Genomic DNA, 23499 nt, shown 5'->3' on the forward strand with positions numbered 1-23499 from the left:
TAGATTTTAGTCTGTCAGCTATAGTTTATTGAACAGCAGAGCTTGATGATAAAACATGCCCACAAGTCAGGACAGGACATTGTTTTCTGTATCCACCGTCTTCACCTTAATGTCTTTTTTTCTTCTTCTCGTTTTGTCTTTTTTTAAGAATAAAAGCAGCACAAATATTTTGAGTGGTGGCATTGTTGTTGTGTGCGTGCATTGATTGTTCACATTGAACGCTTCCACCTGAAGAGGATGCACAACGGGGTCCGGCATGAACGCACACTTCAGGGTGGTGGCTCGCCAGGAGGTGGGTGGGTGGGGTCGGAGGGGCGCCCCTGCGGTCCCTCCCCTCATCCACTTGAGTTTAGTTGGTGGCCCAGGCCTGCAATTCGGCCATGTCCATGCCATCATCATCTTCCTTCTTGGCTGAAAGGCAACAAAAAACACTAACATGTCATTGCAGAGCTCCAACTCCTAACACAGATGTGTCCAAGTAGACCCACAAAAAAAAAACATTTAGCAATATGCAATTTGTCCAGAAAGAAAGAAGGGCGCTGTGGCTCAAGGTGAACATTTGTTCATAGTAACTATTTTGAAAATGATGTCCAGGTTAATCAATAGTAGACCCACAAAAAAAGCCAAAGGAAGTCAAGCCTACAGAGAAAAAGGAACCCAGCCACTTTGACTTTGAAGCAGCCAGTTGGCACTTGCTTGTTTAAAGGACACATATCTTGGAACATTTTTTTCAAATCAATTTCTTGTTTATCTGGAGTATCCATTAGTGTAGAAAAGTGTAATATGTTCCTTTCAGGTGCTGCAGAGATACGGTTATGATTGTTTTGAGGGGCTATTTTTTACTCTGTTCAGATTTCTCTATTTTCTATGACGTTTTTTTTTTTTAATTATTACATCACATCCGTTGAGGCGGGACAAACCAAACAAGGTAATTGGTGTTGCCAAACGAAAATCCAAGTCATAAACATGGCGGATTCGCGAATCCACCATGTTTAAAACGAATCCGCCATGTTTATAAGTCGGTGAGACTTTTGTAGTCCAAACAACTTATGGATGCCTAAGTGGAGAGATCAAAATGTTCCATTGTTGATTGTTTTAATAGGTAAGTGTTCTCTGAATGAGTTAGTGTGGTGTGGTGTAGGTTGATGAGCTACAAAAAAAAAAAATGGGGCTGATTTTGCAAACTACACGCCTCATGCTATAACCAGGTGTTGAGCATCGCTCCAAACATATCTTGATCTTCCAAAGGCTTTGAGGGAGGTATTTATTGTTTTTTTTGCCAAAGGACAGCTCACCTGGTCTGGACGGCAGCGACACAGACGGGACGCTGGGCAGGTTGACATTCGCCAATCCTTCCACATCCAGAAGGTTCCTGTCCAGCTCTTCTTGCTCAAGCTCCTCCAGCTCAGCCATGAGCTCATCCTGAGGAGTTCAGTGGTTATTGTCAGGCACCAAAGATGGGGCATGGGGAACAAGTCAGTGAGCTCCTACCTCATCCACCTGATCGCCAAAGCTGATGGGATTGGAAATGACGCCCGTGATTTCCTGCGCCAGCTCCTGCTGCTCCATGATGTCCGACATCAGGTCGTCCACGCTGTCCACGTTCCTGCCGTCCCAAACAAGTCACAATGTGAACATTGACGAGCTGGTAATTTCTGGATCGTTTCCGAGAAAAATGATATCTTTTCAAAAAAAGACCAACTTTTAGATGACAACCAGTGAACATGTGGAGTTGAATTTCCCAAGATTTCTGAGTTGGAATGTAATCGTAGGTTGATTCGGTTTGCTTTAATAATATAGCCAATGAAACACATTTTAAAAAACTGACTTTTTAGCCAATCTAAATAAGAAAAGTACAACTTATTGGGTCATTGGGAAATTACAACAACCTTTAAATCAGTGGTTCTTAACCTTGTTGGAGGTACCGAACCCCACCAGTTTCATATGTGCATTCACTGAACACCTCTTTAGTGAAAAATAAAATTATTTTTTGGAAATTCAAGACATCGATGTTTTTTACTGGTGCACAAAATAAGTCGTGCATGAACATCCCCTTGTTCAAATAACAAAATCAACACAATGCATGAACTCACAACAAATTACATACTGGCAAATCAGAATTTAAACAATAAATCAGGTTTGTTCGGACCTCCTCAGTGGAGGCTCTGCCGAACCCCTGAGACCGACTCACCGAACCCCTAGGGTTCGATTGAACCCAGGTTAAGAACCACTGCTTTAAATCTAATAACCTCCACGTGGCAACTTTTTGGAGACCTCATTTACAGTGATGTCTTTGCGTGCGTGTGTTCGTGCATGCGTGTCGTCTCACAGTTCTTTGTGTGCGGCCTTCATGGCCTTGGCGGCGAAGCCCATGTTCTTCAGAACCTCCGTGTTGGTGTTGGCGTTCTCTAGCGCCTCCCTCTGGAACTCTATAGTGGACAGCGTACCGTCGATTTGCTCCAGCTGCTTGCTGTAGCGTTTTTTCCTCTTCAGGGCCTGCAGCGCCGCTGCGGCCACGGGAAAGAAAGGGCAAAGTGAAGGAGTTAAGAGCATGCGGTCAGCAAAGAAACTAAGCACAGCTGGGTAATTTAAGAAAACCAATAAATGGACGTGGATAGGCTTGGACCTGCGGCTTTTCCCAGTTACATGCCATCGTATGGTAAATTTTCTTTTCCTTCTTTTGTGAGCTAAAATTTGAGTTACACCTTACGAGTGACGTTACCCAATTACAGGTACTGGGATGCACTGGCATGTGGCCAAGACAAGTGGCGAGGTGGGACTGTAGGCCACAACTCCTGAGCAGATTCTCACACACAGATGATTTGTCGCCATCTCTCAATGTCTCCTAGCAGGCCACACCCCTTAAAGGCACACCAACACTACAGCGCTTGTGAAATAGCAAACCTGACGTTTTCCTTACAATCTCTTTTACTCGCCGGTGGCGCGGGAGTGGTGTTTCTTCATTCAAAACATCTCTGGGGGCTCTGGAAGGGATTATTGACCACCGCTTTGCATCATTAGCAAGCACACAATTGGGTTTGTATCCGAATGAACTTTGACGCGAGGTCCTCTGACAACGCAGTCAAAATGCAGATCAGATGTCAACTGGCAAGTTGAGAAGGCAAAGCAACAAAGAGGACAGATTGCAGTCTGAGTCAAGCGGGACTCTTTTTTTTTTTTTTTTAATCTGATTAAAGCCTATCTGATTAAAACATACGGCAGCGGCTTTTCGGCTCAGCGACTGGGCAGACCGACATCTTAAAAGAACAGTGCAGATGCTCCGCTCCACTGTAAAAAGCGGACTGGAAAACAAAAGCAAGAGTTGAAACATGGCGCATATCCAAAAGAGGCACGTCTTAGGCTACGATTTGAAACGGACTACTCGGACAATGTAAAGGGGCTTTCTTTCTTTTTTTGCAATTTGCATTGAGTAGTCGACAAGCATGTTCAAACTTATTTACTCGTCAGAATATTTGTCCTCCGCTTTGGCAGCTACATGCTTGTGTAAAAAATTATGATGAATATGATTTTTTTTTTTAAAGGAATCATCTGACGTCCAAGTCACATTGCCCTATCTGTCCGTCTACAATCTGGCTTGTTAGTGGGCACTCCCTCCCCATAAAAGTAATCCAATTTAATGATTTTATATTATTTGATCTCAATTCGCGTTATGATCTTTTTTATTTTGTTTATGAACTGCCCGTTATAAAGCAGCTGTACTTAAAATGAAAGAAACTAGATTGAAGTTTAACATTTAAATGATAAAATAGGCAAAGATTTTTTTGGTCTGCAGCAAAACAAAATTTGAAGGATATAAGAGTTAACTATTTGAGACAGTCTTGTGTTTTAGCAAGAGTCCAAATAAAGAAAGTCCTGAAGCTTGTAATGTGCAAGTTGATAGATGATGTTTCAAAGGGCGTGACCTCACGAAAAGATGATGCCACCGATTGTTGCTTTGCAGCCAAGCAGCTTGTTAGTAGTGGCGAAAGCGCATATGTCTTGTGTGTGGCCAGCGCTGGTATTTTGCTGCTTTCCACACCATCGCTTGGCTGGCTTCGCTCCTTTTCACGATTCAATGGCGAACGCCAACATATCGTGTATATCAGATTCACATGCTCACTGTCGCCAGCGCCACACAAGCAACGGTAAGTAAGTGGCCTCGTCGGTTGGGGAAAACGCAGAGTCACGGCTGACATCAAATCACTCAGCCATTGTCTCTTTCTGACGATCGACTCGCAAAGCAGAGTGGGAAGAATTGACTCGGATTGGTTGGTGTTTGGCACCTGAGTTAACGCAAAAAGTCAATGTCATATTTGTACAAACGACGGGATCGGTTGAATTCCAGAAGTCTGATTTTGGTTCAGAAAAAACAAAAACGTATATACCGTATTGGCCCGAATATAAGACGATGTTCTTTGCCTTGAAATAAGACTGAAAAAGTGGGGGTCGTCTTACATTCGAGGTCTAGACATTATACCCATTCAGTTGTGCGCAGCGGTAAGTTAAAGGTTGCTGGTATCGACTGAGTATGTTGCTGTGATCGTGTGCGTCTTTGACACAAAGCGAGTATATACATTTCATTGTTACTACTGTCCACTGTTTTGCCGTTTGTCCGATCGCGGTTTGCTTCACGTGCGCGCCGTTTGATTGACAGCTTCGGCGCACTCCTTTAAGTTTGCCTCGCATCGTACACGCATGACTCCAGCCGTTACGCAGCGGCACAGTGACTAATGGTCGCCAGCGTATGTATTTTGTTGTCTTGATGACTTATGTTTGGTGTGTTGCCGAGAGTATTTCATTTATGATTATTTAGTATAGTTAGTTATGTAATGTGTGCCGTCCATAGTGTTGTGTGATGTCAGAAGTTGAGAGTTGACTTACGTGCTGTATTTCTGTCTGTTGCAGAACCACACACACACACACACACACACACACACACACACACACACACACACACACACACACACACACACACACACACACACACACACACACACACACACACACGCACACACGCACACTTCATACAATAATCACATTCACACAACCAAAGACTCACCCATGTACACTACACACACCTGCTCTCACATCCTTACGACCAAACGTGTGCCTATATACCCTTTTGCCAGTTTGCCTGTATGCACCTATGAGCCACAGTGCCTGTTACTTTTTTGCCAATAATTCAGTAAAGCAATCAAAACTGAACCACGTCTTCCCTCCGGTGTTCTGACCGACACCCGGGGGCGAAAAGAGCATAACCATCCGAGCCAACCCCCTATACCAGGGGTCTCAAACTCAATTTACCTGGGGGCCGCTGGAGGTAGAGTCTGGGTGAGGCTGGGCCGCATCAAATCGTAATCCACAAAAGTAATCCATAAAAAAGGTCAACTGATCCAATCTTCTCAATTTGAACAAATTAACAGTCAGAACATGCAGAACATGAAGAACAGGAACAGTTCTTCAGAACATAGGCTTCATTTACTTCCTCCTACTCCTTGCTGCCAGAGACTTGGCAGCGCTTCCTCTCACACAGCTGAGCCACATTTGGCTTGAGGGAGGAGGCAACTGAGACCCTCAGTATGGCTTTAAGATGCTCATATTTAATTCTGGACCTGTACTTTGACTTATTGAAGTTCATTGTGGAGAACAGCTTTTCACACAGATAGGTGCTGCCAAAAAGGCACATGGTCCGCTTGAACATCCTGGAAAGCTCAGGGAAGCTGGGGGGCAGTTCTCTCAAAAATTGTCCAAGCTCCACTGTTCTTCCACTCACTTCTCTGAACTTGGCTTTGAGTTCAGTATTGCACTGCAGGTCAATTAGCTCCATCTGTAGAAGAGGGGGGGCATCCTCAACATCAAAGGAGAAGGGGTCCGCAAAAATGTTAAAAGTGGCTCTGTGTGTCTTGAAGTCTGCAAACCTGTGATCAAATTCTTCTTGTAGCTTCCCAATGGTATCAGCATACTTCTCACCACTGAATGCTGTGCCTGAATCCATGAGTGTCTTGCAAGCTGAGAAATGGCTGAGGTTTTTCTGAGAAAGGTGGGCTTTCCATAACACAAGTTTCCTGGAGAATGCTCTGACATTGTCATATGCAGCACTGACAAGCTGGCCCTGGCCTTGTAACTTCTTATTCAGTACATTCAACTCCTGTGTGATGTCAACAAGAAAAGCTAAGTCCATCAGCTATTTAGGATCACTTAGCATAGGAACAGGCATCCCATCCTTCTCGATGAAGGCTTTCACCTCTTCTCTCAACTCAAAAAAACCTCTTCAAGACTTTCCCCCTGCTGAGCCAACATACCTCGGTGAAGTAGAGCACGTCCTCATATTCCGACTCTATTTCTGCCAAAAAGTCGCGGAACTGTCGGTGCTTTAAAGCCCTGGATTTGATATGGTTGATCATCACCTTGTTAAACCCCAGGAAATTTTCTGCAAAGGGCCTGCTGATGGATATTGCAGTGCAAAGCAATGGCATCCTCCACACCCTCCTCTTCCAGTTTTCTTTGAACAAGTGCTACAAGTCCGTTTTTTTCTCCCCGTCATTGATGGCGCTCCGTTGGTAGTTATTCCGGCCAAACGTTTCCATTGTAAGCCGGCATCCTCAATGGAATCACACAGCTGTCGGAATATCTCCTGACCGGTGGTCTGGCCATGCATTGGAATCACTGAGAGCAATTCCTCCGTAACTTCAAAATTGTTGTCAACACCACGGAGATATATTGCAAGCTGCGCCGTGTCAGTGACGTCTGTGCTCTCATCAAGAGCCAGCGAGTATGAGTGGAAATGTTTAGCTTTCTCACGCAGTTGATCGTAAACGTTACCCGACAAATCAGAAATACGGTCTGCCACTGTGTTGGCGGAAATACTGATGTTACCAAACAGCTCCTTTTTTTCCGGGCAGACAATACTTGCAGCCTGGATCATGCACTGTTTTACAAACTCACTGTCTTTGAAGGGCTTTCCAGCTTTTGCTATCATTTCACTCACAACATAGCTAGCTTTCACAGCCACTTCGTTCTCTTTGCTTGTTTTTTTGAAAAAAACTTGTTGCCTCAGTAGAGATGATTTAAGTTTGGCGACCCGATCCTCTCGCTCATCTCCCAGGTATTTTGCATACTCCTCAGCATGTTTAGTTGAGTAATGACTTCTGATGTTAAACTCTTTATTAACAGCAACTTTACCCATGCATATTAGACAGGTTGCGACGTTCCTGTGCTCAACAAAAAAATATTCCGCCTCCCACTTCTCCTGAAATTGCCTGTGCTCATCCGCAACTTTTCTCTTCACGGCAGGTTTTGAAACAGACATGACGGGGGCTGACAAACAATGTACAGCACTAGGTGACAGTGACAAGATATTTCCCTCCACTCGCTCATTCAAACATGTCAAAGTGCTAATTCGCCAATTAGCCAATTGCTAATTCGCCCAGTTGTCACGAGCCTGAGCTACGGGAGCCCATATGTGTCAAAAAAAGTAAAACGGCCAGATGCATGTGCGAAAAGAAATGCGCGGGCCGCACTAACGCACAGCTTAGATGTCACGCAGGGGGCCGCAAATTATTGTCCCGAGGGCCGCAATTGGCACGCGGGCCATGAGTTTGAGACCCCTGCCCTATACAGTCCTCAGGCTCCCCAACAATAGCGGTAGCAGTTTGCATTATTTTATTGCAATGTTTTTCCTTATTTAGATTTATTTCAAGACTACAGTTACAGCTAGACTTCACTTGATGGTTAATGCAGTTATTGCAATTTTGTTGTTTTATCACAGTAGATTGCTTTATTTACATTTCAAAAACCAGGAGCCATTCATTTACAAATGTGACTCCACTTTAGTTTATATATTTAAATGTTCAGATATTAAGATGTGATTGACAATTTTGCATGATTTGAATGAGGCAAAATAACATGCTTTTTCTCTCGAATATATTGTTATAATCATTTGTCCATCCATCCATCTTCTTCCGCTTATCCGGGGTCAGGTCGCGGAGGCAGCAGCTTTAGGAGGGACTCTCAGACTTCCCTCTCCCCAGCCACTTCATCCAGCTCATCCCGGGGGATCCCAAGGCGTTCCCAGGCCAGCTGAGAGACATAGTCTCTCCAGCGCGTCCTGGGTCGTCCCCGGGGTCTCCTGCCGGTGGGACATGCCCGGAACATCCTGATGAGATGCCCGAGCCACCTCATCTTGCTTCTCTCAACGTGGAGGAGCAGCGGCTCTACTCCGAGTCTCTCCCGGATGACCGAGCTTCTCACCTTATCTCTAAGGGAGAGCCCAGACACCCTGCGGAGGAAACCCATTTCGTCCGCTTGTATCCTGGATCTCGTTCTTTCGGTCACGACCCATAGCTCGTGACCATAGGTGAGGGTAGGAGCATAGATCGACCGGTAATTGCCAGCTCAGTGGCCTAGTGGTAGAGTGTCCGTCCTGAGACTGGAAGGTTGTGGGTTCAAACCCCGGCCGGGTCATACCAAAGACTATAAAAATGGGACCCATTGCCTCCCTGCTTGGCGCTCAGCATTAAGGGTTGGAATTGGGGGGTTAGATCATCAAATGATTCCCAGGCGGCGTGGCTCCGCTGCTGCTCATTGCTCCCTTCGGGGATGGGTTGAATGCAGGGACAAATTTCACCACACCCAGTTGTGTGTGTGACAATCATTGGGTCTTTACCTTTTTTACCTTTAAATTGAGAGCTTTGCCTTTTGGCTCAGCTTTCCCTTTACCACGACGGACCGGTACAGAGTCTGCATTACTGCCAACGCTGCACCGATCCGCCTGTCGATCTCGCGCTCCATCCTGCCCTCACTCGTGAACAAGACCCCAAGATACTTGAACCCCTCCACTTGAGGCAGGATCTCATCCCCGATGCAGAGAGGGGATTCCACCCTTTTCCGACCGAGGACCATGGACTCGGATTTGGAGGTGCTGACCCTCATCCCGACCTCTTCACACTCGGCTGCGAACCGCTCCAGTGAGAGCTGGAGATCACGGGTTGAAGAAGCCAACAGCACCACGTCGTCGGACACCCTCAACGCCTCGGCTGCGCCTAGAAATTCTGTCCATAAAAATTATGAACAGAATCGGTGACAAAGGGCAGCCTTGGCGGAGTCCAACCCTCACTGGGAACGAATCCGACTTACTGCCGGAAATGCGGACCAAACTCTGGCATCAGTGATACAGGGACCAAACCGCCCTTACCAATTGGCTCGGCATCCCGTACTCCCGAAGCACCCTCCACAGAACCTCCCGAGGGACACGGTCGAACGCCTTCTCCAAGTCCACAAAACACATGTGGACTGGTTGGGCGAAGTCCCATGCCCCCTCGAGGATCCTGCCAAGGGTGTAGAGCTGGTCCACTGTTCCACGGCCAGGACGAAAGCCACACTGCTCCTCTTGAATCAGAGGTTCGACCTCCCGAAGGACCCTCCTCTCCAGCTCCCCTGAAAAGACCTTACCAGGGAGGCTGAGGAGTGTGATTCCCCTGAAATTGGAACACACCGGTCCCCCTTCTTAAAGAGGGGAACCACCACCCCAGTCTGCCAATCCAGAGGCACCGTCCCCGATGTCCACGCAATGTTGTAGAGGCGTGTCAGCCATGACAGCCCCACAACATCCAGAGCCTTTAAGAACTCATCTCATCCACCCCCGGGGGCCTTGCCACCGAGGAGTTTTTTAACTACCTCAGTGACTTTGACCCCAGAGATTGGAGAGTCCGCCTCAGAGTCTCCAGGCCCTGCTTCCACAATGTAAGGCGTGTCGGTGGAATTTAGGAGGTCTTCAAAGTATTCTCCCCACCGACTCACGACGTCCCGAGTCGAGGTCAGCAGCACGCCATCTCCACTGTAAACAGTGTTGACGGTGCACTGCTTCCCCCTTCTGAGACGCCGGATGGTGGACCAGAATTTCCTTGAAGCCGTCTGGAAGTCATTCTCCATGGCCTCGCCAAACTCTTCCCATGCTTGGGCTTTTGCCTCAGCAACCGCCGAAGCCGCGTTCTGCTTGGCCATTCGGTACCTGTCAGCTGCCTCCGGAGTCCCGCAGGCCAAAACGGCCCGATAGGACTCCTTCGTCAGCTTGACGGCATCCCTTATCACCGGTGTCCACCAGTGGGTTCGGGGATTGCCGCCACGACAGGCACCAATGACCTTACGGCCACAGCTCCGGTCGGCTGCCTCAACAATGGAGGCGTGGAACATGGTCCACTCGGACTCAACCTCCCCGGAGGTGGGTTAGAGTTAGCTCTTCCTGACAGGGGATTCTGCCGTTCCCAGCAGACGCTCACAGAGCGTTTGGGTTTGCCAGGTCGGACCGGCATCTTCCCCCCACCATCGGAGCCAACCCACCACCAGGTGGTGATCAGTTGACAGCTCCGCCCCTCTCTTCACCTGAGTGTCCAAAACATGCAGCTGCAAATCCGATGGCATGACTACAAAGTCGATCATCGAACTGCGGCCTAGGGTGTCCTGGTGCCAAGTGCACACACGGACACCCTTATGCTTGAACATGTTGTTCATTATAGAAAATTCGTGTCGAGCACAGATGTCTAATAATAGAACACCGCTCAGGTTCAGATCGGGGGGGCCGTTCCTCCCAATCACACCCTTCCAGGTCTCACTGTCATTACCCACGTGAGCATTGAAATCACCCAGTAGAACGATGGAGTCCCCAGAAGGAGCGCTCTCCAGCACTTCCTCCAGGGACTCCAAGAAGGGTGGGTACTCTGAGCTGCTGTTTGGTGCATAGACACAAACAACAGTCAGGACCCGTCCCCCCCCACCCGAAGGCGGAGGGAGGCTACCCTCTCGTTCACCAGGGTGAACCCCAATGTGCAGGCGCCCAGCCGGGGGACAATAAGTATGCCCACACCTGTTCGACGCCTCTCACCGTGGGCAACTCCAGAGTGGAAGAGAGTCCAGCCCCTCTCGAGAGGGCTTGTACCAGAGCCCAAACTATGTGTTGAGACAAGTCCGACTATGTCTAGTTTTCTTGTGTTTGTGCATTTCAAATAATGTCATGTTTTTGAATAGAGGGATAGCTTATATAAATGTTTTTTTCCAAGTCACCAGTTCATCAACAAATTAAATGGGTCAATTGATTACGAATATACTATAACTATTTGGATAATGGATTTCGGGAACAATAAAGATGTTTGAGAATGAAGTTTAGAGACCTTGTTAAATTTCAGCCTCTCAACTGGAATTATTTTCTGATTCCTGTAGTCTTTGTGTTGAATCAAAATAGGAATGTTGCAAACTTTTGCTTTGCCTCGGGAAAACAATGATCAGCATGTTGGCCACTTTTCTACCACGTTACATACCAATACATTGAATAAATGCTAATCTGTTGTTTCTGCACTGCCATTTTCAATGATGTCCTGTTTTTTTTAATCAAATTAATCGACAAATGACCAACGAATTAATCGCTGTTTAAAATATTCTAGTTACAACTTGCAGCTCTACTATACATTTTCACTGAAACATTGAAGTCGAATCAGACATTCTTTTTAGACTCAAGTAAATGTCCTTCTACTCACGTTAAGAGTGAGTACATTTAATTTCGAACAGAGTAGGAGTATTTTTCCCACCTGTTTTTTTTTTTTTTTTTTTTAAAGGCGTCGCCTATCAAGGTGATTTAAAAATGGAGTCCCGTCAAGTTAGCCCGTGTGCTTACAAGTGATGAACTCCGCCGCCCCTCACCCGACACCCTCCAACTCCACTTCCCACGCCCCCTCACCTCGCTGGTTCTTCATGCCGTGCTTCTTGGCCATCATGATCTCCTGCTCAATTTTTTTCTCGAGGAATTCCTGCTTTTTGGCCAGCATCTCCTCGGTCTCGCGGAGTTTCTGGACAGCCTCCTGGGGTGTGGGCCCCTTGCCCCCTTTGCCCCCACCGCTGGTGCCGAACCACTTTCCGAACAAAGACATGCTTGCAGACCGAAGACGATTGAGCTCTTGACCAATGAAAGAATAAGATTTTAATTTTTTTTTTCTTTGGGAAACCTTTCCGCCGAGTCGAAGCTGCCTGCTTGGCGCAGCTATCGCTGATGTTGTTTTCAGTCTCCTTCCGCCTTCTACATACGGGTCTCGTGGTATCATGACGTCAGCGCCCTGACATGACTCACCGGGGAGTTTCCCGCCCAAAGTGGGACAGGCGTCATCACAACAAAAGAAATATGTGATTCACCGTCAAAATAACGTTACAATTGGAAATGACATAAATCAATTTGAGTTATTAAAACAGTGGAGCCTCGGTTTTCGAACGTCCCGGTTCTCGAACAAATCGGTATTCGAACAAAAAATTCGAGATTTTTTTTGCTTCGGATGTCGGACGAAATTCGGTTGTCGAACCTCGTGAGATGAGCCGACAGGACCCGCATGCCAACTGACTCCGTTCGTTATTACGTTCTCGTTACGCTGAGGATTGCATCAACTCTAATCATGCCTCCAAAGGACGCAGTAAAGCCATCCTAAAACACAAAGACGCTCCTAAAGCAATGAGACACTGAGCACCGGGCGCGCTGCGGTTGCGCGATCGGATCAAATTAAGCTCCCTGCGCACTGAGGTCCACTTAAATTCTGGAAAGTACATTAGGACTTTAAAAATATTTTCTAAATTTTAGCGACCGCTCCGTCACAATAATGCGACCAGCGCGATGCAGTTGCTCGGTCGGCGGTGCGCTACGGTTGCGTGTTCGGCGGTGCTGCTACGGTTGCGCGTTCGGCGGTGCGCTGCAGTTGCGCGATTGGACAAAAATGCGCAAATGAAAAAATGCTTAAAAAAGGCGTTGGGTGTTTTTGGCTTGGAACGGATTAATTTTTTTGTGTGTAGCGGTGCTACTCAGTGACGTGCGGTGAGGTTCATGACTGGGGAGGCACTGACGTAACCTCCCCAGTAAAATTTATCCGGCACCTAACCGTGTCACAAAAAAGGTTGGGGAACGCTGCTCTAGTGTGGCTTATTCATTATTTAATTTTAACTATTTTAATTAAAATCTCATATCAGCAGTCTTCGCACATAAAAACACTCAATAAAGCACATGAAATCAAAAACTTGTTTTCAAATCGTGTGTACCACTCCGTTCCGAAGTCCCGTTGTCCGAATCAAACCTTTTAACTCCGGAGTTGGTCTTCCTTTACTGATGACCTCCTGCTTCGACCGAAAATCCATAGTTGAAAATCGTTTGGATATGTAATCCTCCATTGTAAAACGAAATGTAAACACGGAAAAGAACAAAAAAACGAATATAAAACAAAACAAATGGACGACTGCTCCTCAGTTGTTCACTGGTGTTGGCAAGTGAGTGAACAATTCGATCAAAAAGAACGAGTCCTGTGGAATCTTTTACCAGGTAAGCCAATTGAGAACACGTTCTCCTTTACAATGGCGACCTGGAGGCAAGGTGTGTGAAGTGTCTTGCCCAAGGACACAACGACATGTGACTGACAGAGCTGGGATTGAACTGCCAACCCTCCGGTTACTAAACGACCCACTCTACTGCCTGAGCCACAGCCGCCATATAACTTCAACCAGTAGGTGTCGATAATGCCTATTGAAGTTGGTGCCACCTCGCCGTAAAACAAAACGAAGAAGAAAATGACGTAACTTCCCGTTTACGAACGAGTCGTGAATTGCATTTTCCGTTCACCAACGAACGAATCTGTGAGTGAACGAATCACTCACTGAGTGAATCACTCACTAAGTGAATCACTCACTGAGTGAATCACTCACTTTCAAAATATCGCCTGCAGTTCACATTAGATTGCTGGTTTGAGATGTACTTTTTTTATTATTATTATTATTATTATTATTATTATTATTATTATTATTATTATTATTATTATTATTATTTTAATAAACATTTATGTTATAATTTTTCTGGTGTTTTATTCCTTGTTTTTATATTCGCCAATCAAAACATAGAAATCAGACATTTGGTTAACTGCCTTATATGACAATATGTATGCGTTTTACGTTGTTATATGAGTTGGTGTTCCCAAAATTAACAAATGTCGGCATAACTTTATTTTCCCAACCTTTTATTCAAACACAAACACATTCGATATAATAACACCATCAACTACAATCCAACAAATACAAAATTAAAACATCAATGTCGGCATAAAGTGTGTCGGCTGGCAATGGCACAGCGGCAATGCTGTCTGTCACTCACTCGTGAATCTTCGCGAACGACCAATCAGCAGCGCCAGCGAGCGTTAGCTGGAGGAAGGACTTTACGAGTCAGTGACGTATTTCCCGTTCACGAACGAGTTAGTGACGCAATTACCCGTTCACGACCGGGTGAGAGACTGTTGCCAACGGATCAGTGTGTAAGTGTTGTATTATAGAAAGAAATGTGTTAATTACCCGAGCCAATTGTTATTATATATAATAATTGGGGCGGGGGGGTAGTTGTATTGTTTGATGTGTATGGGTTATTTCCACTGGATGTTATTAAAAAAAGAAAAAGAAAAAAAAGTATCAGTGTGTTCGTTTGTACGAATCTTTTGAGTGAACCAGTTCTAAAGATTCAATTCACCTAAAAGAACTGGAATGCACATCACTATAGTTATAGTTATAATTTGAACTGGAGATCTCTTATTCTACAGGTAGGCACATGAAGCATCCCCGGGATCACTAGCACCCCCTGCCATAAAGTTGGAGAACCTTTTTTCGTAGCCTCCGTAAGATCCCTTTTCAAAGCCGTTTTGTTCATGACGAAAAACACAAGATGTTATATACACCAGCTTAACTACGGAAATTAATTAATATAGCTACAGTGTTTGAACACTTAAACAGCGACATAAAGACAGAGCAGTTCAGTCTCACTGCCGTGTGATGACGCAATCCTCAGAGGAGGCTTGACAGGACGTTGGCTCCTCCGAGCGAATCGTTTTCGGTTTCAAAATAACTATAGAAATTCAGCGATTTTGGTTCAAAATGATACAAAATTATTGAAATTAAAAGGAAAATGACTATAATAAAAACAATTGAATTTGTTTTTCCCCTTTTCATGACGGCAGGGTAGGCGTAGCAGACAGTCACAAGTCAACTTTGAGCTGTCCAAAAAAAAAACAGAGAGATGGCGCTACACTAGATTAACTCAAGGTGATGCTCCTATCAAATGTACTGGACATTGAAGTGGCGCGCTCAACTGCTACGGACAAAAGCATTGGGACACCCACAAGAATTGAAAAGAGAAAATATGAAGCTTGGATCAAAGAAGTGGGTGGGACATGCTGGAGAAGTGAAAAATTGAAAATATGTAGCTCATTCAAGGAAGAATTATTTGGCAAGAATGTGATGATATTGAGTTTGGTCAAAAATAATTGGGAGGAAGTAAATAGGGGAAAAAAATATGGAAATTTAGGCCCAATTTGCGGGACATGTACAACTGGTAAAAATCACAGAAAAAATTCTGACAGAAGTAACCTGTACCCAACCGTCTTGACAAATGACACAATCATTCAGGCTGTAGTCCGGCCTTGGATGCATTCTTTGAGCGATAAATAAACAAAATACAATGTAAACATGCGCAGAAAAAGTTTACAGCACCTGAACAATAACATGTTGTTTGTTTGAGCCATATACTTGTGCGTCATTGGTAGTATGTGAACCTTGATACACGCCTTGACGTCACCAACCTTAAGTGTGCGTGTAAGTGTGTTTGTGTGTGTTATTCATTGACGTGTGTTTGCATTGCAACACTGATGTGCATGCTGATGTTGCAGTCAAGAGGCGACATGCTGAGTGAAATTCAATGCGCTTAGCTTACTTAGCTTTTGACTAACACTTGATAGAAAGCTAAAGAATTAACAAACTAACCAGCTGTCAAACAAACAAACAAACTTATCAAAAGAAGTAACTTACTAAATAAATGAATAGATGACAAGCTAGCTAACAAATTATGTTGACGATTTAAGAAAAATTATTACAACTCAAAACCAATAGAATTTATTTGTAAAAAAAAAACAAAAAAAGAAAAAGGTCGAAAAGAACAAGGGTGGAAAATCTCTTGGTTTACAAATGTTTGTTGTTGTTAAGGTTAATTGAGTTGCGATGTCATGTGCTGAAGTAAACATTGGGGGCGTCTCCAAAGTCTTTGAATTGGTGGCTTAAAGAACGCACTTGAGCACATAGGCCATTAAACACAGCACTTACGTATGTCATGCACACTGTAATGTGACCGTGTCGTGATCACCAAGTTGCTTCCTGCCTGTTTGTAGATACTAAAACACAGGGCAAAGTATGTTCACCACAAACACCTGTAGAGTATGGTGGTAGCAGCTCACTGGCCTAGTGGTAGAGTGTCCGCCCTGGTTGTGGGTTCAAACCCTGGCCGGGTCATACCAAAGACTATAAAAATGGGACCCATTGCCTCCCTGCTTGGCGCTCAGCATTAAGGGTTGGAATTGGGTTGTTGGATCACCAAGCACCGAGCACGACAACACTGCTGCTCACTACTCCCCTCTCCCCCAGGGGCTGCATCAAAATCACACGGGGATTGGTTAAATGTAGAGGACAAATTTCACCACACCCAGATGTGTATGTGACGATCATTGGGACTTTAACTTTTAATGCACGTGACAAAAGTGAGTGCCAACTCTCACAAAAAAAGCTTTTTTTATTTTTATTTTGCTACAGCTCAAACTGCTGGATCTGTTTAGTCACCATCCCAAAACAAATAAATTAAATAAATTAAATATAAAAGTAACTGAATAAATACATACCTAAATAAACTAGACTGACTGACTAACTTCCAATTTAATAGCTAACCTGCTAAGTAGCTAACTAGATAGCAAGCTAGTGCTAGCTAACTGGCAACCTACCTAACTAACTACATACCTAAATAACAGACATACTGAGAATCTAGCTAACTACCATAAATGACTAAGTGAACAAAGAATGAACATATAAACTAACCAACCAAATAACCAACTCCCAAACAACAAATAAATTAGGAAACTAACCAATGAAATAATGAATGTGCAAAAAAAAACACAAAAAAAAAAAAAAAAAACACCATAGAACACCATGAGTATTCAATATATGAAATGATACATACAATATAGTACAGGGGTGGCCCACCCGCGGCTCGCGAGCCGCATGCGGCTCCTTGCAGGGTTTCATGCGGCTCCTTGCCGGGTTTCATGCGGCTCCTTTACGTTCATATCAACATTTGTGGGTTTATTTGTTTGTTTGTTTTTGTGCGTGTTCGCTTCGCTTGAGTTCAATATGGTATTTTCGTCAAACGCTGCGTGTTCGCTTCGCTTGAGTTCAATATGGTATTTTCGTCAAACGCGCATGCGCATGCGGTGAAATCCCGCAAAGGAGGAGAGGCAAACCCATTCGAGGAAACAATTAGTGTCAATTTCGTTCTCAAAATGGCAGGGGAAAAAATGCACAGCTAAATGTGGCCCATTTAAAACCGAGCTGCTGGGGGGGGGGGGGGGGGGGGGGGGGGGTAGTTCATGTGTGCTCATGTGTATGATGTGGCTCTTTGCAGTACACAGTAAAAAATGTGGCTCTTAGTCTCTGACTGGTTGGCCACCCCTGATATAATATGATCTATATATACTGTACATAAAATTGCCAGCGACCGTATGGCAGAGGGGCTTAACTGGGGCTCCACAGATGGTTCCATCTCAAGCGCAGGATCCCAAGCCTGGACACAAAGCGGAAAAAGGGGGGCCATGAATCAGTGAGCGACCTGGGCGCTATCTAGGAGGAAACAACAGGTCTCCAAGAATTCCTGCCTTTTAGAGGTTTCAGGCAACAGGAGCTCAGTAAGAAGAGAGAGCCAGATGGACTGTCATGGAAAGGAAAGCCCCTGCATGACAGGTATTGCCGAAGAAGATGGATGGATGGATGGATGGATGGATGGATGGATGGATGGATGGATGGATGGATGGATGGATGGATGGATGGATGGATGGATGGATGGATGGATGGATGGATGGATGGATGGATGGATGGATGGATGGATGGATGGATGGATGGATGGATGGATGGATGGATGGATGGATGGATGGATGGATGGATGGATGGATAGATAGATAGATAGATAGATAGATAGATAGATAGATAGATAGATAGATAGATAGATAGATAGATAGATAGATAGATAGATAGATAGATAGATAGATAGATAGATAGATAGATAGATAGATAGATAGATAGATAGATGGATGGATAGAGAGAGAGACAGAGAGAGAGAGAGAGAGAGAGAGAGAGAGAGAGGTGGGTAGGTAGGTAGGTAGGTAGGTAGGTAGGTAGGTAGGTAGGTAGGTAGGTAGGTAGGTAGGTAGGTAGGTAGGTAGGTAGGTAGGTAGGTAGGTAGGTAGGTAGGTACTTTATTGATCGCTGGGGAGAAATTCAGGAGCTAGCAGTTAGATACAGAAAGCTGACATTGAGAAAACATAGCAGCGGCTGGAAAAGGCTGGACCGAAAGACAATGCGGAGCTGCTAATCATGGCAGCGCATCCAGTGGCGGAGTCACACCGTCAACTTACGTCATAATAGGTCAAAGTTCAAAGGCAACTGCTGCTCATTATGGTATGTTTTATCTGTGCTGTGGTGGGGGCTGCAGATAAGATGATCAATAATCAATAGGCTGTAAAGTCTTCATCAAACCACTCCGGTCAACGGCTCAAACGGTTCTGGAATGAATCATTCACTTCGTAAAGAACAACTTGGTCCGGACGCACTTGAGAACCTCCCCCCCCCCTACCTGGGCCAGGCCCTGCCCTCACGTGTGATATGCCAAAGGATAAAAAGAGCGCAACTTAGTGAGACACACGCACACTGGCATATACAGGGTGGATGACACCACAGCGGAAACACGATAAATCAGGTCGGTCATCTTCACTTCTTCACCAGACAAATCACATTTTATGTTATCACTTGTCACTTCCTTTCTCGAATAATAGAGGAGTAAATCAGTTGCGTGAGGCATTCCACAGAGTCCAGAATACAGAACATCTCATTGTGCATGTCCAAGTCACCAAATAGTCAGTTGGTTATTTATGCTTATTTCAGTAGTTTTTTTACCTTGTAGATGTTATACAAGGCAGCCAGTCAGTCTGATAGCAACCAACTTGGTTATTTGGTTCATCAGCTAGTTAGGAAGTTCATTTGTTTGATGGCTGGTTTGTTCGTCTGCTTTGTGCTAGTTCTCAAGCTCATTTATTTATGTATTTATTTATTTATTTAATTTATTCATTGGTTGCTTGCTTTGTACATTGGGTGGTTTATTTACATAGTTGGTTAATGAGTTCATATATTGGTCATTTGGTTCATTTGGTGTTGTCCACTACTTCATTCTTGGTTACAAGTATTTCTCGTTGATTACTTGGTTAGTTTGTGAGACACTTTTGTCACCATGTGAGGTGGTTATTTCTTTGTCTTGTTTATTTTTTCATTCTGTACTGAGTTTCTAATTAACTGTCAGTATTTCTTTGACCCAAGACCATTTCTCCTTCTCATCCTCCAGCATCTTCCCCTTTGTCAGAGTCGATCGTGATGCCTCCTCAGCTACAGTCCTCAAAGCGGGACGGGCCTCAGGTTCTGCAGGGCGACCTGAGCGCCCTCAGTCCGCCCGTCAGGGAGTTTGTGGAAGCCAACGTGACGCTTTGCCAGCCTGATGCCCTCCACATCTGCGATGGCTCCGTCGAGGAGAACCGGGCCATCCTGGCCCAGCTGGAGGAGCAAGGGCTGATCAAGAAGTTGCCCAAGTACCACAACTGGTAGGTGGAGTGGAGCGCATGAAATGCTTGCAGGGAGTCTGGACTGTTAAGGCTGTCGCGCTTGTCCGTGTACAACAGAGCTGAAAGAAAACCAGCCAAAACAATCTCCTTCCATGTTACACACACCAGGCTTTTTAGAAAAGTAACCACTCAGTGTTGAGACCATGAATCAACACGTTTGTTTTTTTCCAATTCACACATTTCCTTCACTTTTCACTACCCCCAGAATTTCCCTTCCCACACTTGTTGCAACTCTTTTATTCATGCTCCCCATTTGCGTGACTCTTCAGCGGACGTGTTCCTGTACTTCCCTCAACTTGAGCTTTTCCCTTCTGCAGCTGGCTGGCCAGGACGGACCCTCGGGATGTAGCCCGCGTGGAGAGTCGGACGGTGATCGTGACCCGCGAGCGCCGTGAAACGGTGCCCACGCCTCTGGAGGGTGGCGTCAGCCAACTAGGCAGCTGGATGTCACCTGAGGAGCTCGACAAAGCTGTGTCCCAGCGTTTCCCGGGTTGCATGAAGGGTCGCACCATGTACGTGATCCCTTTCAGCATGGGACCCGTTGGATCGGCGCTGTCCAAGATGGGTGTGGAGTTGACTGACTCGCCCTACGTGGTGGCCAGCATGAGGGTGATGACCCGGATGGGGAAGGCGGTTCTAGACGTCCTTGTGACCGGCGACTTTGTCCGATGTCTGCACTCGGTTGGCTGTCCGCTGCCACTTCAAAGTATGCCGACTCCTCTCACAACTTGACTGGAGGCGAAGATCTAAGACTGCACGTCTCCTGTCTTAAGGGCCTCTGGTGAACAACTGGCCTTGTAACCCCGAGCAGACGCTCATCGCCCACATCCCAGAACGCCGGCAGATCATCTCTTTCGGGAGCGGATACGGGGGCAATTCTCTGCTTGGCAAGAAGTGCTTCGCCCTTCGCATCGCCTCACGCCTCGCCAAGGAGGAAGGCTGGCTGGCAGAACACATGCTGGTAGGACGCCAAATTGTCTCATTAGTCTGCCAGAAACCACCCTGCGGAATTGCTATTGATTTGTGTCTGGCTCAGATCCTGGGCATCACCAACCCCACAGGCCAGAAGAAGTACATTGCAGCAGCATTCCCCAGTGCCTGCGGGAAGACCAACCTGGCCATGCTGAGCCCCACGCTGCCCGGCTGGAAGGTGGAGTGCGTGGGAGACGACATTGCCTGGATGAAGTTTGACCACCAAGGTTCAGAGTCATAGGCTGTGCGCAGTCCCGCTCCGATGTTTCTTTTTCTTATTGCTCCTGTCGTTCCCTTCTCATCAGCTCAGTGGCCTAGTAGTAGAGTGTCCGCCCTGAGACTGGAAGGTTGTGGGTTCAAACCCGGCCGGGTCATACCAAAGACTATAAAAATGGGACCCATTGCCTCCCTGCTTGGCACTCAGCATTAAGGGTTGGAATTGGGGGGTTAGATCACCAAATGATTCCCAAGTGCGGCACCGCTGCTGCTCACTGCTCCCCTCTCCCCCAGGGGATGGATCAAAATGGGGATGGGTTAAATGCAGAGGACAAATTTCAACACACCTAGATGTGTGTGTGACGATGATCATTGGGACTTTTATCAGGTCGTCTGCGAGCCATCAACCCAGAGAACGGCTTCTTTGGAGTAGCACCGGGCACCTCCGCCAAGACCAACCCCAATGCCATGGCCACCATTGCCAAGAACACCATTTTCACCAATGTGGCAGAGACCAGCGATGGAGGCGTGCACTGGGAAGGCATGGATGAGTCTCTGCCCCAGGACGTCACCGTTACTTCCTGGAAGAACGAACCTTGGAGCCCGGAAGATGGTAAGCCTTGGTGAAAACATCAATAAAAAACAAAGACAACAACAACAAAATCCAAAAATGTAGGTCGATCAGTCGAGATAACAAGTCAACATTGCTTGTTTCTTTAGGAGAACCTTGCGCCCATCCCAACTCCCGCTTTTGCACTCCGGCCGATCAGTGTCCAATCATCGACCCACTGTGGGAATCGCCCGAAGGTGTCCCGATTGAGGCCATTATCTTCGGGGGACGCCGGCCTGAAGGTGAGCAGGACACTTGAGGTTCCAGACAAGATGTCTTGGGACATTTTTTACGCAGTTGGAAAGGCACATGAGCCACTACAAGAAATGAACCAATTTTACAGATCATCGACAAATTTGGACCAGAGAAAGCCAAGTATACTGTAAACACAAAAGGACCCCTAAAGAATGTGTGATGTCTAAAACTTTTTTCCCTATCTTTAGGTGTGCCACTGGTCTACGAAGCATTCAACTGGCAGCACGGTGTCTTTGTCGGTGCAGCCATGCGTTCAGAGGCCACTGCCGCAGCAGAACACAAAGGTACGTATCGGAAGAAGCTAGAAGGTTTAGGTCAGGACTTGCACATCTGATCTATTGCCACCGAATGGTAAGAAGTAGCATGAAGAAGGGAAGTCGACTTACTTCTCCTCATTCCTGGCCGCAGGCAAGGAGATCATGCACGACCCGTTCGCCATGCGCCCCTTCTTCGGCTACAACTTTGGTCACTACCTCTCTCATTGGCTGAGCATGGCGGAGCGTCCCAATGTCAGACTGCCCAAGATTTTCCACGTCAACTGGTTCCGCAAAAGTCCCACCGCTGGTTTTCTCTGGCCCGGATTTGGCGAAAACATCCGTGTCTTGGACTGGGTGTTCCGCCGGCTAAATGGCGAGGCCGGAGCTAGGCTCTCCGCCGTGGGCTATCTACCGTCCCGCGATTCCCTAGACCTGGATGGCCTGAGGGACCCGGTGGACCTGGACCAGCTCTTTGCTCTGGACCGGGCTTTCTGGCAGAACGAGGCAGAAGAGGTTGCAAAGTACTTTGCCACGCAGGTGAACGAGGACCTGCCTGACGAGGTAATGAGGCAGCTGGAACTCCTTCGGCAGAGGGTGGACCAAATGTGAAAAAAGCAATAAATGTAGTTAAAGAAAATTCTTGAAGTTGGGAATCTTCACTTAGTATTTTTGGCTAACTCCGAGTGATTCAAATTGATTTGTTTCACTGTGAATCTTGCTTCATAGGAAGGTAGTAATATAGGTGGCACTCATGATAGGTAGCAATCTGTAGTATAGAGTTCTAAACAAGAGATTATATTGTTTGTTAAAAAAGGTTTTAAAACTGTAACAGAAGTTCTGTAATCTCATTCAATGGTTGGCATTCAGCGCTAACAGCTAAACGCTCAATCATCAAAGTGTTTGTGATGCCTACATTGATTTGATGCTAAGGAATTAAAGGAACACCTCGTTTTACGTATGACTTAATTTATTTTTGTATTTATCTATCCATTTTACTGATATTTGGTGTAAATCTGATTTGAAAACATTTATCTGTGCTACTGCAATAAACACTGAGGAATACCAAAATTTGACTTTGTAGTTTAGGGCACTAACATGCGTACAATTGTTGAGGTGACAAACTGGCCTCATGCTGCTTCACCAAGTCTGAAGAAAGAAAACTCCAACTGACATGTTCCCAGAAAAAAAATCGCTTATCTGATTTTATGGTGGTATTTATCTTTTTTCACGGACCAATGACCACAGAGTAGCGCTGTGAGTGAGGTGATCAGTTTCACATGTTCCATCACATCGTCATGAAAATCATTAACGGCGTATCGGGCCCATTCTGGCCTTAGCCCCCCAAAATGGAGTTTGAGGGGTCAAGATGGTTTTGAAAAGGAATTTATAGTTTATGCTTATGACAACAACTAATGTTAGGCAGTTACTCTGC

General features: G+C 45.8%; 2 protein-coding genes and 1 long non-coding RNA gene across 4 annotated transcripts; 1 reads left to right on the top strand and 2 right to left on the bottom strand.

The window, feature by feature from the left end:
- Positions 1-4: 4 nt before the first annotated feature.
- Positions 5-12077, bottom strand: LOC148390336 (charged multivesicular body protein 4b-like). The gene is made up of 5 exons (XM_088388742.1): positions 11729-12077; positions 2330-2507; positions 1492-1606; positions 1296-1422; positions 5-411 (listed from the first exon to the last, which is right to left on the bottom strand). Exons 1-5 carry the CDS (start codon positions 11916-11918, stop codon positions 350-352), a joined length of 672 nt encoding a protein of 223 aa, XP_088244868.1. The 5' UTR covers positions 11919-12077; the 3' UTR covers positions 5-349.
- On the top strand, positions 3991-23021 carry pck1 (phosphoenolpyruvate carboxykinase 1 (soluble)). Of its 2 annotated transcripts, none has more exons than XM_088388730.1 (9): positions 3991-4145; positions 19484-19736; positions 20075-20463; positions 20531-20718; positions 20794-20956; positions 21334-21558; positions 21666-21797; positions 21999-22094; positions 22219-23021. In XM_088388730.1, exons 1-9 carry the CDS (start codon positions 3995-3997, stop codon positions 22674-22676), a joined length of 2055 nt encoding a protein of 684 aa, XP_088244856.1. In that variant the 5' UTR covers positions 3991-3994; the 3' UTR covers positions 22677-23021. The 2 variants fall into 2 exon arrangements, with proteins under 2 accessions (XP_088244856.1, XP_088244857.1); XM_088388731.1 differs by lacking the exon at positions 3991-4145 and adding an exon at positions 18694-18844.
- LOC148390338 (uncharacterized) lies at positions 4910-11713 on the bottom strand. Its single transcript, XR_015861170.1, has 2 exons — positions 5919-11713; positions 4910-5827 (listed from the first exon to the last, which is right to left on the bottom strand). It is a non-coding gene; the product is annotated as an uncharacterized LOC148390338 (long non-coding RNA).
- Positions 23022-23499: the final 478 nt, after the last annotated feature.

Source organism: Syngnathus floridae, chromosome 11 (genome assembly GCF_059516105.1).
Source record: "Syngnathus floridae isolate MCC-2025c chromosome 11, RoL_Sflo_1.0, whole genome shotgun sequence".
Lineage (NCBI taxonomy): Eukaryota > Metazoa > Chordata > Actinopteri > Syngnathiformes > Syngnathidae > Syngnathus > Syngnathus floridae.

What these genes read in the sequence shown, in the direction of transcription:
- pck1 (XM_088388730.1), top strand. Translation starts at nt 3,995, where the DNA reads ATGTCTTGTGTGTGGCCAGCGCTGGTATTTTGCTGCTTTCCACACCAT. An exon ending in GGCTGGCAGAACACATGCTG is followed by an intron (nt 20,719 to 20,793) that starts GTAGGACGCCAA and finishes TGTCTGGCTCAG; the next exon opens with ATCCTGGGCATCACCAACCC. An exon ending in TGCCGCAGCAGAACACAAAG is followed by an intron (nt 22,095 to 22,218) that starts GTACGTATCGGA and finishes TCCTGGCCGCAG; the next exon opens with GCAAGGAGATCATGCACGAC.
- LOC148390336 (XM_088388742.1), bottom strand. Translation starts at nt 11,918, where the DNA reads ATGTCTTTGTTCGGAAAGTGGTTCGGCACCAGCGGTGGGGGCAAAGGG. An exon ending in CGGCATGAAGAACCAGCGAG is followed by an intron (nt 2,508 to 11,728) that starts GTGAGGGGGCGT and finishes CCGTGGCCGCAG; the next exon opens with CGGCGCTGCAGGCCCTGAAG. An exon ending in AAGGCCGCACACAAAGAACT is followed by an intron (nt 1,607 to 2,329) that starts GTGAGACGACAC and finishes TTGGGACGGCAG; the next exon opens with GAACGTGGACAGCGTGGACG.